The sequence below is a fragment of the Solanum pennellii genome, chromosome 3 (genome assembly GCF_001406875.1).
Source record: "Solanum pennellii chromosome 3, SPENNV200".
Classification (NCBI taxonomy): Eukaryota; Viridiplantae; Streptophyta; class Magnoliopsida; order Solanales; family Solanaceae; genus Solanum; species Solanum pennellii.
The window spans coordinates 175,666-197,223 of NC_028639.1; the positions used below are offsets into that span (position 1 = coordinate 175,666).

A 21,558-nucleotide genomic window follows, 5' to 3' on the forward strand; every position below is an offset into this window, starting at 1 on the left:
TTAACTGATCGGCATTATTAAATTTTTTTGTTTAGAAATTACTTATTAGTCAATGATACTATAAGAGTATGTACAGTAGAGTGGTATCATTAAAACTTCTTGTTCAGAAATTACACATTATATGATACTATAAGATTATACGTATATTATTGTGGTATCATTAAAGTTTTATTATAAAGAAATCACTCATTAGTCTATGAAACTATAAGATTATATATATATATTCACATGTTTTTATGGTATTATCAAGGTTTCTTAACAAAAACTACTAAAATACCTAAGCGAAATTATCAGCTTTAATGATACCAATACACACACCAATATAGTGACAAGTAACCACCAATATAATATCAATTAAGTAAAATTATCAATTTTAATAATACCAATACAATATATAATATTGATATTATTATTAGTTAAGCGAAATTAGTTAGAAATATATATAGTGTAAATATTTAGCGGGGTATGAGTATGAAGGGATATATGCTTGTAATTATTTTATTTTTATGAGGTATTTGCTTAATTTTTATTATTTTAAATTGTATATTTATATAATTTTTCTAAAAGAAAACACATTTGGACTTATATGAAAAACCATGGGCTCAATGTTGGACTTATATGAAAACCCGACCCATTTTTTCATCATTTATTCTCTCACACACCTCGAATTCTTCACAGTGGTTTTTGTGCATAGCAGAAAGGAGAAATAAGCGGGAAAAAGATGCAGAAGCGGCAAAGCGGTGGCGTAGCTGGCGGTGTCTCAGCTACTCCGGTAGCTAAGAGAGGACGTCCGTTAGGTAGCGTAAACAGTAACTCCGCCGCTGCCTCTGCTACCGCGGCAGCCGCATCCAGTGCTGCCGACTCAGTAGCTCCGCCAACGCTTCTCGGACCTTCACTTCATGTTCACTATGCATTTGCTGGTCAGTTAGTGCCTTATCGTATGTGTATCATACTGAATTTTGAATGCGTTATCATTAACTTTATAGGTTTAAAAGGTGAAGGTTTGTAGTGCTATGTGGATAATGTATCTGTATATATGTTATTTAGTCTTATACATGTAATTTTGAGTACTTTATTTTGCGTTTTTTATACTACCATATGCATTACCAGTGTACGTCCGAGCTGAATTATTGAATTTTTTGAGCTTGGGGTGCGGCCTTGTCTGGACATGCGTGATGAAGCTTAGGGATTTGAATTACCATAGTATAAGGTGTGAGTAAATGGACGGTAATGTGGAGTTGAAGTTATATCCTGCCGGTTGTTTCCTTGTTGTTCAGGAAATTAACTTTTACTCGTATCTATTAGCTTTCAAGGATTCAAAAAAGAATTTCTAACCTAAATCCCTAAACTACAAAGAAAAATGCTGTTAGAAAAGTAGGAAGAGAGGCACACAAGGGTGTGGCCTAGTGGTCAGTGGTTGAGAACCTTGAGGTCTCACGTTCAAAACACTAAGTGATTCTTCCCATATGTCCTAACCTTGATTAACAGAGTAATCTGCTACCAGTTATCGGTGGGAAGTTCGCGTGAAATTAGTCGAGGTGCGTCTAAGATGGCCGGACACCATGGTCATGAAAAAAAGTAGTTCGAGCAGTGGAATAAATAGCCAGTACCCTGAAAGGAAATTTCACCCATTTGCAACAAACTTAATTCATTCATTTTTTAAAATGGTAACTTAAAACTAAATTTGAGTTTTCTTGTTGTTTAAGTTGGCTGGACACCACGGTCATGAAATAAAGTAGTGAGAGGGGTGGAATAGATTGCCAGTACCCTGAAAGGGAATTTCACCTATTTGCAACCAACTTAATTTATTTTTTTAAAAAATGATAATTTAAAACTAAATTTCATTTTCTTGTTGAACAACAAACGAGTTTCATTTATCCAGTTACTCTATGAAGAATAATGTCGTTAAGATTAACGGAGATGTTCCCCAGGAGAGTTATTCCTGGTGTCACAACTGCTAATGCTGCCTTCTTTTTAGAAATTTGCTCTTTTAGTTGGAACTAGAGACTTTGTTTTAATTTTTCAAGTTGAGGAGCTAGACACGCAGGATCATGTCCATATATTGGAACCTAAATACATAAACATTGTTGTCAAGTGAAATTCGCCTTTGAGTCAAATGCACATTTTATGGGATTACACTAGGACTAGGTATGTTGTTGCACATTTTGGAATCACTAGTCAAATTGGAGAACTTAATATTGAATTGAAAATACAAAAATGTTGACTCTCAGAATGGCCTCGAAGCAATAACATAGAGGCAGGTTTTCAGAAAGGAAAGACATTCCTCACTAGACCTAAGATCTACTTGGATAGTTGATTTTTCGCCGTCCTTGAGCTCTGGGTGTATTACAATTTTACAGTTGCTGATTGATCCTTCGTGAGAAGGCAGTCATAAAGGATGTTGATCCGCATCTAGGTTTGTTCGAAGAAGTGTGCGTTTATAGGAACCTTTCATGCAAAGCTCACCGAAGAAAACAAGTCCAAAGCGCACTTCGTTGCTCAACTTAGTAATGTTCATAAATGATTACTCAAATAATTCTCGTCACTATAACTCGGGAAAAGCTCACGGGATAGATAAGCTGTCTTAGATACTCTCATGCCTCTCGATTTGTTGAGGGATGCCTTTTTGCTACTCCTGTTGTTCTCTGATCATTGGTTCTATCGATGCATCTTTAGTGTCACCTAAGTTCCCCCCCCCCCTCTTCCCCAACACACACACACACACTATGAACTAGATCTGCTTGCTTGATGCCGTCGTCCCCTCTTTCTAGCTATTCTCTTCACTTTTTTGTTTTCACCGTCATTCTATTGCCTCTCCTCCCCCTTCCTTTGTCGTTTAAGGTGGTATAGTGGATCCTTCAGATTGGTCACTAAGAAAAAATCTCCATAGTTGTGCATTTGCAATAATCTTTTTAAGAAGAACGAGTTAGAACACTCATCTGTTCTTTTAATGTGAATTTGTCAACTAATGTTAATAAGGGACTCTGCTAGCCACTCTCAGGTGGTATTCATGAAAATGTTATTGTGCAGTACTCAATCTCTTGATTTTCTGTCTGTAATCTGGAGGTAGATGCTCACCTCCTAGCCTCACTCTCAAACTTTGTTTGATTATCGGCCTTATATGAATTAACCGTCTGCTACATAGGCTTATGACTCTACAAATATTTCCAACTAATGGATCAACATCCCACATGCATGTCTTATCTTCTGTCCTCTAAAGGCCCAATAGTGCATCCTTCACTAGTACCTGACATAGTACATTATAGCTGGAACCTCTACATAAATGTTGAGAATAAACAAGCACTTTTTAATCATATTAACAAAGAAATTCCAAGAAAGCGTTTCTCATGCAGATACAATTCCAAGAAGGTCGACTCTGTTTCTATCTAATGATGGAAAATTTTAAGGGAACTTTGATTTTAGGATTTCCTACCTAGTTTAAATAAGGAAAGTTTTAATAGCAGAAATTTTAGGGTTTCCTACCTAGTTCAAATAAGGAAAGCTTTAAAAACAAAAAATTAAGTTGATTTCAAAATTTTAAATACTAGGAAAATGATTAGATGACTAGTTTGTCTAATGTGAGATCAATTTTAAGAGGTGAAAAAGGGAACCGACATTTCGGGAAGGGCCTTCATGCTTTTAGATAGATGTAGAGAATATAAAAATCTAGATCCAATCTGTAATTGCTATGCTCTATTCGATCTTGAAGTATTAATTGTACAATAACTCTACTTTTAACAATTACGTATGCATATTTGTATTCAAAGGACTAATCTCCAAGAAATGAATATTAGTATTCTACAATCACCACGTATTCGGTATGGGACTAAACTTGGAGTCAAAATGAACTTATCTTCCTAGTTGTGTTCATTGGCCCATAAATTTCATTATTTTCCATATTTTTCAAGTTCTTTTAAAATAAGAGTGACTTTATATAAAGTAAACTCTTAATTAATTTTGAAGTCATTAGGACTTCTTAAATAATTCAAATAAGTAAAAGATTTAATGACCAAAATCTTAGTTGATTTTAAAGTCATAAAAATTAGGGAGATAATAAAGGACTATTTTAACTAATGTGAAGTCTAATTTTAAAGGGTAAAAAAGGTGAATAACATTTCGCTATGAGCTTTGAACTTTCAACATGTATGGATTATAGAGGTTTACAATTCTCTGTATATTTTTACATTCTTAGTATTTTACTTGTATTGCCAAAGGGTATGATGTAGATGTCAATGGAATGGAATGGACCATGGAGATAAATGTGCAAAGCCCATCGAGTCAAAAGAAGCTACATAAACTTTCCATATGTCAAAGCGTCGGGTGAGGGGGCCTGAGTTATTTGGCATCTGCGTGGTGGAAAGTAGCACATATGTAGTGGACTAATTGAGGTCCTTTGCAAATGATAGTGCTTTGCACAGTTGCACTTAAAGCTCTAATAGATCTTGAGCTGTTGTATGCCTTTGCCTTTACCTCTAGGACATCCATTTGGGTCAAGATTTGACTCTTCCAGTACTCCAACTGTTACATTCCAACAATTTGGTCAACCCTATCTAAGCAAAATTAAAGTAGTTTCCGATCCGCATAAGGTACAGCTATTGGTGTACGATGAAACACCAGTTATGTAAATTGCTTCGTTTCTGAAAAATTGATTGACCTGCTGAATTTGAGGAAATAGTGCAGGCATTTGTAGAAGGTAAGTGAATTAAACTATTTTCTGATCTGCATAAGGTACCATTGGCGTAAGATAGAACACAATTGATGAAAATTGCAGCATTTCTGAAAATTTGTTCTGACTCGTTGAATTTGAGGAAATACAAGCATTTATAGAAGACGAGAATGTGGATTAAATGATGCATTTTCCAGAACATATGCTTATGATTATCATTAGTTACCAAACTTCTGTTCTTCTTACAGATCAGAATAATAAAAGGATTGTTCTGGCACTTCAAAGTGGATTGAAGAGTGAGCTGACGTGGGCATTAAACGCTCTCACTTTGCTATCATTTAAAGAGAAAGATGAAGTCCGCAAAGATGCAACCCCTCTTGCGAAAATTCCTGGGTTGCTTGATGCTCTACTTCAAGTTGTATGTTCTCAATGTTTTCTTTGTAACTTCTGCCTCATGGTTGACTCTTGATTAGTTTTTCCCTATTTACTATCATAGTGATGTCAATGATCTGTTTGACAGATAGATGACTGGCGTGATATAGCTTTACCAAGGGTGCTTGTGAAGACACCACGTGTTCGACTATTGGGTGCAAATTCAGCTGTTACTGGATTTGGAAATGAATATGAGGCCTTGAACTCGGATAATAGCTTACCTCATCCTAGGTAATTCAACATGCCTCACCCCTTCTGTCTTCTTCCTGATGCCTTTAGTTGTAAATCTTAGTTCCGATGCATGGAATCTGCAATGCAGACCCTACCATGTATTTAATTGACTTGTGTTACTTGCTCCATATATCCTTTGACCACAGTACTGGATCTGGATCCTCCAACAAAGAGGCATCTGTTCTGAAGTCTGCTAACAAGCTTCGCCCTGGAGCCTGGAATTTTGATGAAGATGGCCTATTTAACTTGGATGAGGAGGGGCGTGCTGAGAAACAGCTGTGTGCTGTCGCTGCTTCAAACATTATCCGCAACTTCTCTAACATGCCAGATAATGAAGTCATCATGGCGCAGCACAGGCATTGCTTTGAAACCATATTTCAATGTCTTGAAGATTATGTTACAGGTGGGGAAAGAGGTTTAAACTTAATCTTAGTTTTTTTTTATTTGGTTTAAATTTGCCATCTATGATGTGGCAGTTTGTATTATGTTCTGCTCATAGAAGACATTTACTCATCTATCTTCTGAATCTATCTTCCTGGTTATACATTGAGGAAGATGTTGATTGTTAGTGATGTATGTAATTGACTTGTTAGATGAATAAATCCTACTGAGGAAATTCTATCATTCTAGAGGAATTCTCTCTTGTTTATTCCTTGGAAACCTCCCTAAATATTTAGCACATTCCATACTTATGAGAGTCGAATTCCCTACCTGTTTAGTCACCCTTTTATTGTTGTCAGCTTATTGAAGTTTATGACTTATGTGGCTTCATTTTATACTTTCCAATGGAAAGGGTCAATTTAAAATTCCTGTGCTTGCGTGGTATAATCTAAATAGACTGCTTGGACTTTGTTGACAATCTTGATTATGTTGTTGCATGGCATGCCAACAACAACATAGTGTAGTCCCACAAGTGAGATCGAGGAAGGTGGTGTATGCAGCCTTACCCCCACCTTATGAAGGTAGAGAAGTTATTTCTGATGGACCCCTGGCTCAAGCAAAGCATATAAAATTGACAGATGGCTGAATGCCAGATATTCTTGATTAAAATGTTTTCTCGACTCATGTCCATTTAAAACATGTTTCTCTTTACCTATTTTTGATTTCGGATTTCTTTTGTTGACAGAGGATGAGGAACTTGTCACAAATGCCCTCGAGACTGTAGTGAATTTGGCTTTGTTGCTGAATCTTCGGATCTTTAGCTCCTCAAAACCTTCTTTTATCAAAATGACGTAAGCATTTGACTTGTCAGTTGCTTGCTTTGTACTATTGGCTCTTATACTGAGTGGAGGCTTTTTTTTGTTTCTGCATGTTCTAAATTGAGTTGTTTGTTTCTTGATCCAGGGAGAAACGTGCAGTCAAGGCTCTCATGGGAATGCTGGGATCTGCTGTGAAGGCTTGGCACTCTGGCGCTGCTGAATTAATTGGTCGTCTTATAATAAATCCTGACAATGAACCTTTCCTACTTCCTTTTGCTTCACAGGTTGATGTTCATTTTGACAGCTGCAGTACTAAATTTCCATCTGTACCTTTATGAATGTTCAGAAAACTCACTAAACACGATTTGTGAGACATGCAGATATATACACGTTTGGTCGATATAATGAGCTCTCCACCAACTGATGCTCAAGCAGCTGCTGTAGGTGCATTATATAACCTTGCAGAGATAAATATGGACTGTCGTTTGAAGTTGGCCAGTGAGCGATGGTAAGTGACAGAATTTGACCTAATTATAGTTAACAGATTCCTCTTATTTTTGTATCTGAACGGTTGATTCACCACATTGAATTTCAGGGCAATTGATCGACTGTTGAAAGTGATCAAGATGCCACATCCAGTACCAGAAATTTGCAGAAAAGCAGCAACTATTTTGGAAAACCTAGTCTTGGAGCCGCAGAACAAGCCCCTCCTCCTATCCTATGAAAATGCGTTTGCGGAAATGCTCTTCGGGGATCCAAGGTACTCAGACATATTCGCGAGGATATTATATGAACTAACATCACGATCAAGCAACAAAGTTGCATCAGCTTGTGGTATTTGGGGCATGTAACGCAGAGTGCTGTATTGGGTGGATTTGTGCTGACATTGATGTATATATAAGTTTAACCTTGAATATTTATTAGTTTTACTTGCTGTCGTACTCTTTAAGCCCTAATCTAGCTCTTAACTGTAAAATTTAGTTCCTGGCAAGTAGTTCTTCTCCTCAAGGCAAAGTGCCCTAATTATGGGTTAGTCCTTGTGTCTTTAGTTCAAGAATACTCGGGTAAGAGGTGATGTGTCGTTTCTTATGAGCTTGATTCTTGTCGCAGTATTTAATTTGTAATTATTCGGTGTTGAAAACATAGGGTTCAGATGAACTCGATGCCAAAGAATCCATCCTTATTCCTATTCTTGTTTAGGGTTCAGATGAACTCGATGCCAAAGAATCCATCCTTATTCCTATTCTTGTTGTAAATCTTAGGTCCACTCCTATCCCTAGGCAGAGGTGGATTCGATATTTTAACTTATGGATTGATATTAGATCCACGCTTAGCGATCCAAAATTTAAAGTTGACGAGTCTTGACCTTTAAATTTTTTAGGATCAAACACATTAGTAATTCTATTTTGGTTGTGTTTTCACATAAAAATTTAAATTCAGTTTCAACGTTGGAGGTATTGGATTTAGATGAACTGAATATCGAAGCACCAGAGCCGCCTTTCCTCCTATTGTTGCTGCAGGTATTTCCAGCTCCTTGTTGTCCCCTTCTCATTTACGTACACAAAACAGCTGGTTCCATCTTTACTCAGCTATTTGCATCTACCATTTCATGCATTTATTACTTAGAAATTAATACAAAGTTCTAGTCACTTCATCATAAAACCCCAAATACAACTAGTTAGATACTGTTGTAACTACCCCTTTTCGTTTCATTTTAGATTAACGGTGTTTTGAATGAACGTAAAATTTTAGAAATTGAAGAACACTTTTAATATGTACGATATTTATATCTATGTATCAGAATTGTCCTTTTAAACAAGTGGTGATGAGTGTCTTTTCATATTTTTTATGTTAGAGAGAAGGAAAACTCGAAAGCTTTAGAATTTGGTTGATAACGATAACCCTTAAGTTTAAATTGTCTCGACTTTATAGGCATTCCTTCTATTTATAAATTTTTAGATCCTAACCAATCATGTTATTAATGGTAAAACAACGGCATTGAGATTAAATAGTTTCCAAAAGAGAATAGTATTATTCTTTTCGAACAAACTAAAAAGAATACAAATTGTAATTATTATTTTGAGTGTATTTTCTCAGATTAACAATTATTCGTGGTGTTTGTGACCTTCATTTGCTAGAAAATAGAATATTTGATATCACTTTTTATAAATAATCAAATCAAATTACATTGTGCATTGCAATCTTTAAGGTAACAAAGAATGATAATACTACTATTACATAGTAACATTTAGTGGAGGAAAATTTAAAATTATTTTCAAGAATCATTAATTGTGACAATTCTAGGTACTTCAACTGGGAATTCATGAACCTCATCCATCCATGGATTCTTCTCTTTAACAGGATTAATCGTCTTTAACGCGCGCCACACAGCACTGTTACATTTAAATCCAGAACCAAATGCAATTTGCCATGTCCTGTCTCCTTTCTTGATCCTCCCTTTAGCTTCAGTATAAGCCAATTCATACCATAAAGAGCTACTTGATGTGTTACCAAACCTGTAAAGTGTCATTCTTGATGGCTCCATATGCCATTGGCTGAGCTCGAGATTCTTCTCGAGCTCATCCAGTACTGCCCTTCCACCAGCGTGTATACAGAAATGCTCGAATGCCAGCTTGAAATCAGGTATGTAAGGCTTGATTTTCATCTTAAAGATCTTCCTCGCGACTAATGTCATGAAGAAAAGGAGTTGCTCAGACATAGGAAGGACTAATGGCCCGAGCGTTGTGATGTTAGTTTTTAGTGCTTCCCCTGCAACAGCCATTAGGTCCTTCGACAAGGCAACACCAATCTCCTTCTTCTCGTCCTCCTCCTGGAACACACAACCATAGCTCCTGTCATCCGCGCCCTTGTGTGTACGTACTGTATGGATCAGTTGGTACTTGGAACGTCGACCATCTGTTGATCTGTTTGACAGCAGAATTGCAGCACCTCCCATCCTAAATATGCAATTTGAGACAAGCATTGATCTGTTGTTGCCAAAGTACCAATTGAGTGTTATGTTTTCCGTACTCACCACAAGTGCATAAGAATTAGGATTCACCTGATCATACATCAACATTGATAGTATTAGAAATTTCAATACTTGATATAAACAAGTAGTACCATGTAAAGTTATCTTAGGTCACGAGTTCAAGTCTTGGAAACAACAACTACTGATGTCATTTTCAAATAGTACCATGTTTGTATACAATCAATGTTTACCACTCTTGTCTCATATGTTAGTTGAGTTCACCTTCCCACATGGAAGAAAGTTAATGAAACACTTTTTGAAAAGTGAAACATTAAATTGCCAACTAGTAGAGATTGGACATTAATGTGGTCCACTCCATTTTACTATCTCGTTTTCGTATTATCTGTCTTTTAAGATTTTCCAAAATCTATTTACTTTGAAACCCTTCTCGAGAAAAGTATCCTGTTTGTATTTGACTAATCAATTTGAAAAACACTTTTGACAATATTAGAGCAGCGAAGAACAACTATACTAACTTCTATAACTATTCGAAACATCTATTTTTCTTGGTCAAACACTTCACCGTTCTAAAATAAGCACTTTTGACTTCTCAGAAACTTAATCGAACATAGTATAAGTTAATAAAAAAGAACAAACCTGCAATAGTTGTTTAGCAAGATCAATAGAAATGAGTCCAGCACTACATCCCATTCCACCAAGATTATAACTCATAACATTTCCCCTGAGCTTGTAATGGTTAACAATCATAGCAGAAAGTGATGGTGTTGGATTAAACAAGCTACAATTCACCACAAGTATCCCAATATCCTTAGCCTTCACCCTAGTTTTCGCCAACAACTCATCGATAGCACCAAACATCACCATCTCAGCCTCTTTCCTTGCCTCAGCCATGTTAGGTTCCGCGGGCACTCTCAAAAGTGCCTCAGGAAAATACGTCTTTTGACCTAAACCCGACCTTTCTAGTATCTTCTTCTGAAAGGCCAAATTCTCCTCAGTGAAAATCCTGGCTTGTTTTGATCTCTCCATGAAAGTTTCTTTACTACACATAACATCAGGCTTAGGCTTATAACATGAAAAATCAACCAAATACACTTTTCTAGGCCTTGTCATGAAATAAAGTGTCCCCAAAAAAACAACAACAGCAGAACATAAAATCACTGTGATAAGATTGAACTTCAATTTATCCAATAATTGGATTAGGTCCTCAACTGAAATAGTCATAACATGAACACAAAGAACTCCCAAAACAGGAACCAAAAACAGATACATTGCATTGCTGATCAAATAATGGTAACCAAGTTTCACATATTTGAGCCTGATTGATTGAAGAAAATTAGGAAGATTGTTAATTTCAACCGAAATTCGCGCGGTTTCAGAGCCAACTGAATTCTTCTTGTTCTCATCCCCCATTGTTTAAACTGAGCTTGACTCTCAAATTCAATGAAGTTAGAGAAGAGAAAATGAGAAGTTTTCTTGATGAAATAAGAGATACTTGAGTGTAAAGAACTGTTTTTTTAATGAAATATGAGATACCCGAGTGAAAAGAATTGATTTTTAGAGTAAAGAAGAGATATTCGAGTGAAAAGAATTGATTTTTAGATGAAAGAAGACATACCCGAGTGAAAAGAATTGATTTTTAGAGGAAAGAAGAGATATCCGAGTGAAAAGAATGGATTTTTCAATAAAATAAGATATACCCGAGTAAAATAACGAACTTTTAGACGAAATAAGAGATATCTGAGTGAAAAGAACTCATTTTTTAAGTGAAACAAAAGACACCGAAATGACAAGAACTGATTTTTAGATGAAATAAGAGATATTCAAGCAAAAAAAAAAAGATTTTTAGATGAAATACGAAATACTTTTTTTTAAAATAAATAATCTTTTTGGACGAAATAAGAGAGACCTGAGTGAGAAAGATTGAACAAAAAATAGAGTTGTAAATGTGTTGGGAAAAAATGATGAATTTGTTGGACAACTTATAGGATGCATGAACAGCAGGCTGGTGCAACTACCCCAACGAACTTGCATTTAATTTTCCACTTGGGAAAAATAAATATAGTACTAAAGTTTCGTGTATAAATTATTCTACTATTTTAGTGATATGAATATTGAAGGAAGATAGATTTATGACTAGTTATATTAAGTTTTTATTTGATTTGAAGCATTGATTTTTTATTAAGAATAGAAAGGCTTTACAATAGAGTATTGAATATCTTGTGAGTAACTTATTTTTCTTTTTAGCTATCTACGTGAGACAACGTGAGATTTTATCTGCATACCTAATATTATCTATCTTGTATTGAAGTTTATCAATTTATTAAGATGCATTTAATTATCTTACATGAAAAACAAAGTTAATTATCACCACTTCAAGTCTTTGACATGACATCTTTCACTCATTTGTTGTGTCGGTCTAAATACGATATACTTTTCTCCGTTATTATTTACTATTTTTTCTTTCGCTATTCATGCATAATATTATTTGAATTATATGGTTCTTTTAATAAGATTCCAACAAAAAAATAACATGAAAGATCGATAGATAAATCACATGAAATCAATATATGTATATTATGTGTTTAAATTTTATTTTATTAAATTACATGATAATAAAAATTGTATTGATCTGATGTAAACAACCCGCGTGTGTAAACTTTTTTCTTTTTAAAAACTATATGACTCAAGCTTTGCCATTGTAGAGTATGAGACTATATCACCACGTGGTAGGCTTTTCCTCATTAATTTTTAGTTTTATATGGTCATGTTTTAGGTTTTAAGTTATAATTTTTTTTGGATAAATTAAGAACTTAACATATATAATAGATATTTTAAAAGTATTCCACTAGGGTAAATATATTACTAATCCTAATTTATCCTATAACGAGATAATATTTGTGTTTTAGGTATGTTTTTCTTTTCTTTCTTTAACGCACCTAGATTTAAAATTTAAATAGTGATATAAGCAATCGTAGTTCAATCCAATCTTTCGATTCTACAACCAAGAAATTTCTTTTAAAAAATTATATACATTTTATGTGCTATTTATTTAAAGTAAATTTACGTGTTCTATCTATTTTATTTTTTTAAAAAAAAGCATAATTCAGAAACCCATGACTTGGTATTAAAAGAAACCTCATAAATGAAGCTCAAAAAAATACATATGAAAATAAAGAACTTGTTGACAGTAAGCTTTGACCAAAAAATGTCAGCATTTTAAATCAAATAAATTTTATCTTTATCATCATTAATTTCTTGATTTAAATCTTTACATATACTCCCTCCATCCGGAATTATTTGTCATGTTACGTTTTTCAAAAGTCAATTTAACTATTTTTCAAAGTAAAATTAGATCACATTAATTCGATATTTTAAACAAAAAATTAGATATTCTAAAACTATATTAAAAGTACTATAAATTACAATTTTTTACATATTAATATGATGAAAATTACATCTTAAGATGTTAATCAAAATTTTTATAGTTTGACTCTAAAAATAGAAACCATGACAAACAATTTCGAACAGAGGGAGTATATATATTTATATCAGTAGCTCCCCAACAATCACCACCCAACTTGCAATCCAATATTGGTTCACATCATCTTATATCTCACACATCGATTGAACAAACTGAAAATCTTATCTTAAAAAAAAAACATTATACTACATGTGATTATAAATTTATAAATAATCATAAATATTAATTAGATGATAACTAATATTTTATATATATCCTACGAAGTCTAATATCGTCCGAAAGGTTATTTTGCGAAGACTATATGTTTGCAAAATTCACTTTTTATATGATAGCTTACAAAAATAACATTTAAATCAATATAATTAAAATTTCTTTATGATCCATAATTAATAAGAACTTTTATATGTATATATGAAATAATATTTTTTCCCACCGAAAAATTAATTAAACCGTCTTCAGACTGGTCTCAACTTGCAACATGCATTAACAGAAAAAATAAATATGAAAGAAATTAAAGTTCATAAAAGATATATACATCGTCCATGCCATCGTAATTACTCTCTCCGTTCGGAATTGTTTGTCATGTTGCGCTTATCGAAAGTCAATTTGACTACTTTTTAAAGGTAAATTAGATCACATTAATTCAATATTTTAAACAAAAAGTTAGATATTCTAAAACTACATAAAAAGTACTATAAATTACAATATTTTGCATATTAATATGATGAAAAAATACATCTTAAAATGTTAGTCAAAGTTTTTATAGTTTGACTCTAAAAATAAAAATCATGACAAACAATTTCAGACGGAGAGAGTATTTATTAAAGAATGACCATAAAAGAAATAAAAGATCCCATGTTTAGAAAATACATGTATAAAAATGTTGTCAAACAATATTTGACTATAGCAACTTCAAATTAAAGATGTCATTACAAAATCAATTCTTATTTGTCAATCACACATTAAAGTCAACTGCATTTTACTAAATTATTATTTTTTTATTTATATTTTGGTTTTAAAGTAGAGGGCAAGAAGTTTGATGAACAAACAAACAAATTGTGCATGATTTCTTGTTGAAAATATATTTATAATATCAGTAGCTGCCCAACAATATCACTACCCAACTTGCAATCCAATTTTGAAACATGTCATTCCATATCTCACACAAGAATAAGAGTGGTATATAAGTAGATACGAGTGAAATTTCTCTGTTCTTAATAAAAAGGTGATGTCTATGACAAATAAAATGAAGTAAATAAGGCTGAGATGGTTCGAATATGTGAAGAGAAAATGCATGGATGTACTAGTAAGGAGGTGTGCATTTGGCCATAATAGATTTTAGGAAAGATAGAGGTAGACCGAAAAAGAGCTAATTAAGGAGAGAGATGATTAGACATAACATGTCTGATCTACAACTTATCGAAGACATCAGTACCCTAGATATATAGGTTAAGGTATAAAAATCGTGAATTAGAATAGAAGAATGGTAAATAGTCGAGCATTATCGTACTTTTATGTTGAGAGGCAAGGGCTTAGTTGATCCTCTACTCATCTTCTCCTTAATTAGTAGTGTTCACATAACATCTTATGAAGTATTTATTTTTTAGTACTATTATTGCATCATTTCCTTTGTTTATCTTGTTATTTTAATTTGTTATCAATATTATTTTCCTTTAATATTGCTTTGGTTACCTCCTTCGGATTAAAGATCTATTGAAAACAACTTTTTATCTATATTTACCTTCCCAGTAAATGTATAATCATTGGATAATCTATGCACAATCAATATGTATACTGTATATATACATTTATTATACATCGAATTTAAGTATATACCCACAATAATTACAAACTATTACGTAAGGGATTGCTGCAATTCCCCCTTAGGCTTCGATAGATAAGTCAAAGGTTTTTTCGATCGACTAAAAATATTAAGGTCACAAAAAATAGAATAAAATAAAGAATATTATAGGTCCATGGAAAAAAGTCAATGTTTATACAATAGTTATAGTTTTTTCTACTTGAAAGAAAATGGATAGGAATTTACTATTTTTGGTGAACTTAGGTGACCAAATAATATATATGTTTTAAAAGATAGTACTTATTTATCTATTTGGAATGGTAGCCAAGAATTTAAATCCACACGAAAATACACATATTTATTTTCGTTATTATTTTAATTACTTGAATTCTTTACTCTTATCCATTTACCACCATTATATAATTGATAGGGATGGAGTCATACATAAAATAGTTGGGAGAAAAGAAAAAAAATAGTTGGGAGGAAAAGAAGAAATGCTTACATGGAGTGACTAAGCGTTTAGTTGACACGTAATATGTCATAATCTAATATAATAATATTAACATACACAAATATAATTTCATAAGAGAAGTGTGAAGAAGGCGTAAATCTTCCTATTATAGAATAAAGAAGTTGTTTCTGATTAACGCCTCTAGATAAGATGCATGTTGTAATCTAACATTTAGAAATTTGATATATTGATACTCATTCGTTTTTATCATGCAATTTGAGTATTTTCAAGAACTTGGGAAAAAATCAACAAATGCAAGTAGGAGAATAAATGATTTAAATTACTAATCATCATATTATTAGCTAATTAATCCCTATAGCTTGTATCTAAACCAAACAATCTCTCTCTCTCTCTCTCTATATATATATATATATATAATAAATTCGAATCAAAATTCATTTGGGTTGGGCCATAATCCTAACCACAATCATGCCTTGTTGACCTATTGGGCCTGTTGGACCTTTGATACTGGGTTGGGCCCAGATAAAAAAGAAGAAAGATAAAATGGCCCAATAACCAATACACCCCCAACCCAAAGCTAGCTAGGCCTCAAATTAAGTAAGTTAACATGAGTGGCCCAATGGACCACAACTCCCTCTCCAACATGGCAAAAATAGCCACTTCCACAGTTCAACTTTTTAAATAATAGCCACTGGATATGGAGTACTAAATTCCATGGGTGTAATTCAATGAAAATCTCCTAAGAATTTTATTTGTGCAATTTGAAATGTATGAAAATGACTATTTTCATTATTATATGACCTAAAAAGTGGTTATTTGCAATGTAAACTTACATTATTTGCTATGTCAATCAGATACTATATTTCGGTTCACAACATACATAAATTATATTATAAATATATAATTTCAAAAGTTTAATAAGTTCAATGTAAAGAACTTTTTAAATTGTCATTAAGTTCTCATATGTCATGAATTTCCCACATTTAATTTGATAAGTTTATTGGAAAAAACATTTCAATGCTGACTAAGACAAATATCCTAATTGGTTAGGGATGTATTTTAGATTAAAATTTATGACATTTTTTTCTTTTTTGATATTTGGTATTTCTTTTGAGTATCAACTAATCCTCATTTGTCCCATTTTAAGTTTATTAATAAGGAAAACACTCTATAGCATGATATTTTTTCATTTATAGGTTTCAAATATATAAGTTCTTGTTAAATAATGTAGAAAATCATATTAATATTAAAGCAACTATTGGTGGTAAATATGAAATTATTCATTGAAGGAAGTGGCCATTTGGGCCAATAAATAAACATAATTAGATTTACCTGTCAATGTCAAGAATATGTTCTTTAATATAGAAAAATATTGGATTAGGTGTGATTATAACAAGCTTAATGAAGACAAAGATAATAGTTAGCACACTTTAATATAATTGACATATATAATGGTGACCCTTGAGAGGCACCAAAAGATGTTATAGCTTGTATCTATATGTGCCAAGTTAAAATGAAAGATAATAGTAATAAAGTTAAAATGAAATATAATAGTAATATTTTTTAGAAGTAGTAAAAATGAATCTTTTTTTTTTAAAGTTCTAAAATATTACGAATCTAGATTTTTTTTCTCATATGTAATAAGTTTACAATTATTTTTTCTCTCGATCAACACTAAATAAAGTTTCATGCTTCTACATTGATAGTAAATCAAAAACAATTGATGAACAATTTCTCGATTCATTATACAATTTCTTCTAACTTAGTAGAACACGATCATATATGACACAAGAAAAACTTCAAAAAATGGAAAATAACTAGGTATATTTGTGTGTTAAACTATTTTTCTTATATCTAAATGCACACTATAATTTTTCGATAAAAGAGTCTATTATATACCCCTTTAAATCAGCTTCATATATTATAACATTTTTATTTACATACGATAATGTAATTTTTGACATAACTTTATTTAAAATCTATATATTGCCTTGCCCATTTTGTTTCATCATATGTCTATAATGCTAAGCTTGAATCAATAGTTTAGAGTTTCCTATTAAGGGGCGGATTTACAATATTAATTAGAACCCTATAAAGTTTAATAATTGTAATTTTATATTTATATTAAAAAAAATTATTTATTATATGAGATAATTCATTTCGAATCTAATAAAAAAGGACAAAATGGGATAGCATGCATCTTGTGACTTGCATAAAGTTAAAAAAAAAAAAAGCAATAGCGTTTCTCTAAAGACTTTGAACAATACTAAAACGCAAGTTGAACAAAGAAAATTAATATAAAAGCTTTTATATAGTGCTAATTGAAGTGCAAAATATCTTGTAAAGTCATGCTAAAGATGGTGCATGTCTATTTGTCACTAATTGATAAATAACTAAAGGAATCATTCGAGTGAAAAATTACTTCGTGCATAAAATATTTCGTATTAACATAAAGTCGATAAAGAATAGCATACGATTTAAGAAATTGTAATATAGATAGCTGTCTACATTGGCACAAATATTTTTGGCTAATTTACAAATGTGTGCTTCAATATATAATTGAACGCGTGATGAGATAATATATGATATTTCTTCCTTTTTAGTTAGAGGTTTTAGGTTTATGCCTAGGAATACTTTCTTGTGTTAATGTGTCCATATACAGTATGAATTAAAATTTTCGAATCAACTGGTACAAATAGCGAATGACCTAAAATAAATCCGTTAAAAGAATCATCTAGAGTATGACAAGATAAATAAAATCTTTTGTCGTTAACTAAAGATTAGGTTTGTATCTTGAGTTGATAAGGAGGTCCTATTTTATTCATGCGTCCTATACAATACAAATATAAATTGCTCAAGTTAATAAGATATAATAAAATAAATGATGTTCTTAACTAAAGATCAAATCCATGCACTAAAAAAGAAAAAAATCTTTAATAACGATTCCTTTTTTTTTCTAGAACATTGTATATCGTATAAATTTTAAATTAATCAAATCAATAATTATCAAACAACATATGAACTCAAGAAAAAAAAAGGTCCATTTGCTTATCTGCCAACAACTTCCTATATATAAAGCTGGTCATATATATCTTCATTAAAAAAAAGTGAAAGTGGAAGCTTTTAAAGAATCTTAGAAAAAAAATCTATTGATAAGTCTGATGATTAATTATATTTTAATTTACCATATGGAAGTGGACAAGATTGATATATGCAGATCCATAAGTAGATATATATGAGATTTTTCTAAGTTAAAGTAATCAAAAGATAATTATAATTAAAAGTAAATCCTCATGTGTTCTATTTACTATTTTACTAGAAGAAATGACAAGTTGTTCCAATATGAATTGAAGTTTATAATTTTTCTAATGATACATCCTATCTTATTTTTTCTCATAAACCTGAGTTTGAATATGTTTTTTAATTCGAACGTCTATTAGAAATCGTCTCTCTATCCTTATAAAATAGATCAAAATAGATGTAAGATGTGTATATTCTATTTATTTATTTATTTATCGTATCGTATTGTCAAACTTATTTGTAATGACAAACTGTTCCATTTTATGTGACAATTAATTTAGTGTAATAGTCTCTTTACCTTTTTTCTCTCATCTTGTTATTACTATTACTTATGTGTCATGATGTAACGAAAAATATCATCTGTCTTTTTCACAAATACAATACGGTATGAGATAATTCAAATTTATTACTGAAGCTTTTTCATTATTATATAACGACGAAAATGTTCATTTCATGTGAACGATTGACTTGAATACCAAGCAAAGTAAAACAACTGAGGTCCAGCCAAGCCTCTCACTCAAAGTGATCATTTCCTCCTATATAACCACCCTTTTCCCCCATCCACCAGCGCAAGCATGGAGGCGAAATGCACTCAACCACCCTCCTCCGCCACGATAATCAGACGAACCACCAGCACCAACGGAAGTGGTTCCGGAAACGGAACCATCATTCTCGGCAAGTACCAACTTGGCCGTTTATTAGGCCGTGGTAGCTTTGCTAAAGTCTACCACGGCCTTTGTTTAGACGATAACACAAATATCGCTATCAAAGTTATCGATAAAAAATCGATCATTGGCACCGATGTCTCAATGGAGCCCCGAATCCTACGTGAAATCTCCGTCATGTCCTGTCTTAATCATCCCAACATAATAAAACTCCATGAAGTAATGGCTACAAAATCCAAAATCTATCTTGTAATGGAGATCGCCTCTGGAGGCGATCTCCATGCCAAGCTAATCCGTCATGGACGGTTTTCTGACTCCACCGCTCGTTTCTACTTCCACCAATTAGTCTCCGCTCTCCATTACTGCCATCAAAATGGCGTTACTCACCGCGACATCAAACCTCAAAACATTCTTCTTGATCAAAATAACAACATCAAAATCTCCGATTTCGGGCTCTCCGCCTTGCCTGAACAGCTGAAAAACAGTCTCCTTCATACAGCTTGCGGTACACCAGGTTATACAGCTCCAGAGGTAGCATACAGAAAGGGATACAATGGCGAAAAGGCGGATTCATGGTCTTGTGGGGTAATACTATTTGCATTTCTATCTGGATATCTTCCATTTGATTCTGGCAATTTATCAAACATGTACCGCGCTATACATCGTCGCGATTTTCGATTCCCTAATTGGGTTTCGAAATCAGCTCGGAGTGTGATTAACAAGTTACTCGATCCAAATCCGAGTACTAGATTAAGTATCGAGCAACTAATGAACCTTTCCTGGTTTAAGAAATCGAATCAACAGCAAAGATCAAGCGATTGTGTGTTCGAGAAGAATCGTACAAATTTGGGCGGGATAAATGCATTTGACATAATATCAATGTCATCAGGGTTGAATTTATCGAGGTTATTCGAGAGCGATTTGATCAATAGAGAGATGAAGTTCACGACGAATGCTCGAATCGAGGAGGTTGAAGAGAAGGTGGTGAAAATTGGAGAAGGAGGAGGGTATAGAGTTGAAAGAGGGAAAGGAAGGGGAATTGAGTTGGTTAAAGGGAGAGTTGTTTTAATGGTGGAAATTTTGGAGGTGGCAATGGAGTTATTGTTGGTTGAAGTTAAGGTTGTTAATAATGGAGGATTGGAATTTGATGATTCTCAATGGGAGGATTTGAAATTTGGGATGAAGGATATTTGTAGTTTTATGGACTCGTAACGAAGTTTACTGGTTTGATTAATTTGAATTTACCTTACGTTTACAAAAATGATATGATAAATTCAACTCACGTAGGGTATACTAAGTGGGGAAGTGAGCTTCCTACAAGTTCTTGTTTCTTCATTCTTAGCGCTTGAAATCATTCATTATAGTAGGAGGTGTTTCTTACGAATTCCTTCATTCTTAGAGCTTGACAATAGTATACTATATATAGTAGGAAATGTTTCTTATTAGTTTTTTCATTCTTCGAGCTTGATATCGATCCATTATATTGGGAAGAGCTTATGACGTTCTTTATTTGAAAGTCTTGACGCTCAATCCATGTGGAAGACGCTTCTCATGAGTTTGTTTATTTTAGAGTTTGTTATGTATAGCCATCTCTAATATTTTTGAATGTATAGGCATGTTGTTCTTGTTGATTGTTAAGATTTTTTGTTTTTTGTTTTTGAATAATAGTTTGTAAATAAAATCCTCTTCTTGATGTTTAGTTGAAAAAATATTTTCACTAGTTCCTTTATATAAGAAATGAGTATGTTAATTTGATATGTGACTTTAGGCTAGAACATAAACTATGAAATCAATCTTGATCTTTAATTATCTTTTTAGTTAATTTAAAATAAGTTTAATTGACAAATAAAAAGATTATTAACCTGCTCAAATTTAAGGATTTACATTTTCTTAAGATATTATTGGCACACTTACTATAATTTACATTAAGTTATGTCAATTTATCATACTTGAAAGTGATTTGATGAAGGGTAAGAATACAAATTAATCATGATAAATCGATATAAAAATATGTAAACACATATAAATATTTATTAGAATTTATATACACATTAAGTGTGTATCACTTTCTTTTTATTGTATAGAAAATTTAAAATAAAAACACTTTAACTTTTTTTTGGTTAAAAGGGTGATTGACTCAATATGTAAGTGTTTAGTCTCTATAAGATAAAAAACATTGTTTAAACTCAATCTTTACGCCTATTTAAAAGTATTTGTGATGATCTTTATATTTCAAAAAGGATTAGGTATTAGAGATTGCTATACAATTTGCACATTATAATTTTCAACTAATTGGGATTGAATCCACTCACTTTATCC

The 21,558-nt window shown here is 32.5% G+C and overlaps 3 protein-coding genes across 3 annotated transcripts; 2 read left to right on the top strand and 1 right to left on the bottom strand.

Moving 5' to 3' along the window:
• Positions 1–668: 668 nt before the first annotated feature.
• On the top strand, positions 669–7,698 carry LOC107012607 (armadillo repeat-containing protein LFR). Its single transcript, XM_015212485.2, has 8 exons — positions 669–920; positions 4,915–5,084; positions 5,187–5,329; positions 5,476–5,732; positions 6,456–6,561; positions 6,674–6,812; positions 6,909–7,036; positions 7,124–7,698. Exons 1-8 carry the CDS (start codon positions 722–724, stop codon positions 7,377–7,379), a joined length of 1,398 nt encoding a protein of 465 aa, XP_015067971.1. The 5' UTR covers positions 669–721; the 3' UTR covers positions 7,380–7,698.
• A 965-nt stretch (positions 7,699–8,663) lies between these two features.
• Positions 8,664–11,449, bottom strand: LOC107012550 (3-ketoacyl-CoA synthase 11-like). The gene is made up of 2 exons (XM_015212420.2): positions 10,157–11,449; positions 8,664–9,589 (listed from the first exon to the last, which is right to left on the bottom strand). The coding sequence occupies exons 1-2, from the start codon at positions 10,928–10,930 to the stop codon at positions 8,804–8,806; spliced, it is 1,560 nt and encodes a 519-aa protein (XP_015067906.1). The 5' UTR covers positions 10,931–11,449; the 3' UTR covers positions 8,664–8,803.
• A 7,557-nt stretch (positions 11,450–19,006) lies between these two features.
• On the top strand, positions 19,007–20,948 carry LOC107013006 (CBL-interacting serine/threonine-protein kinase 7-like). Its single transcript, XM_015212989.2, has one exon. The coding sequence runs from the start codon at positions 19,150–19,152 to the stop codon at positions 20,449–20,451; it is 1,302 nt and encodes a 433-aa protein (XP_015068475.1). The 5' UTR covers positions 19,007–19,149; the 3' UTR covers positions 20,452–20,948.
• Positions 20,949–21,558: the final 610 nt, after the last annotated feature.

Bases quoted from the DNA above. Each gene is read 5' to 3' on its own strand.
- LOC107012607 (XM_015212485.2), top strand. From the start codon at position 722: ATGCAGAAGCGGCAAAGCGGTGGCGTAGCTGGCGGTGTCTCAGCTACT. The intron at 5,330-5,475 runs GTAATTCAACAT...CTTTGACCACAG, and splicing joins AATAGCTTACCTCATCCTAG to TACTGGATCTGGATCCTCCA. The intron at 6,562-6,673 runs GTAAGCATTTGA...TTCTTGATCCAG, and splicing joins CCTTCTTTTATCAAAATGAC to GGAGAAACGTGCAGTCAAGG.
- LOC107012550 (XM_015212420.2), bottom strand. From the start codon at position 10,930: ATGGGGGATGAGAACAAGAAGAATTCAGTTGGCTCTGAAACCGCGCGA. The intron at 9,590-10,156 runs GTTTGTTCTTTT...ATGTATGATCAG, and splicing joins TTGCTAAACAACTATTGCAG to GTGAATCCTAATTCTTATGC.
- LOC107013006 (XM_015212989.2), top strand. From the start codon at position 19,150: ATGGAGGCGAAATGCACTCAACCACCCTCCTCCGCCACGATAATCAGA.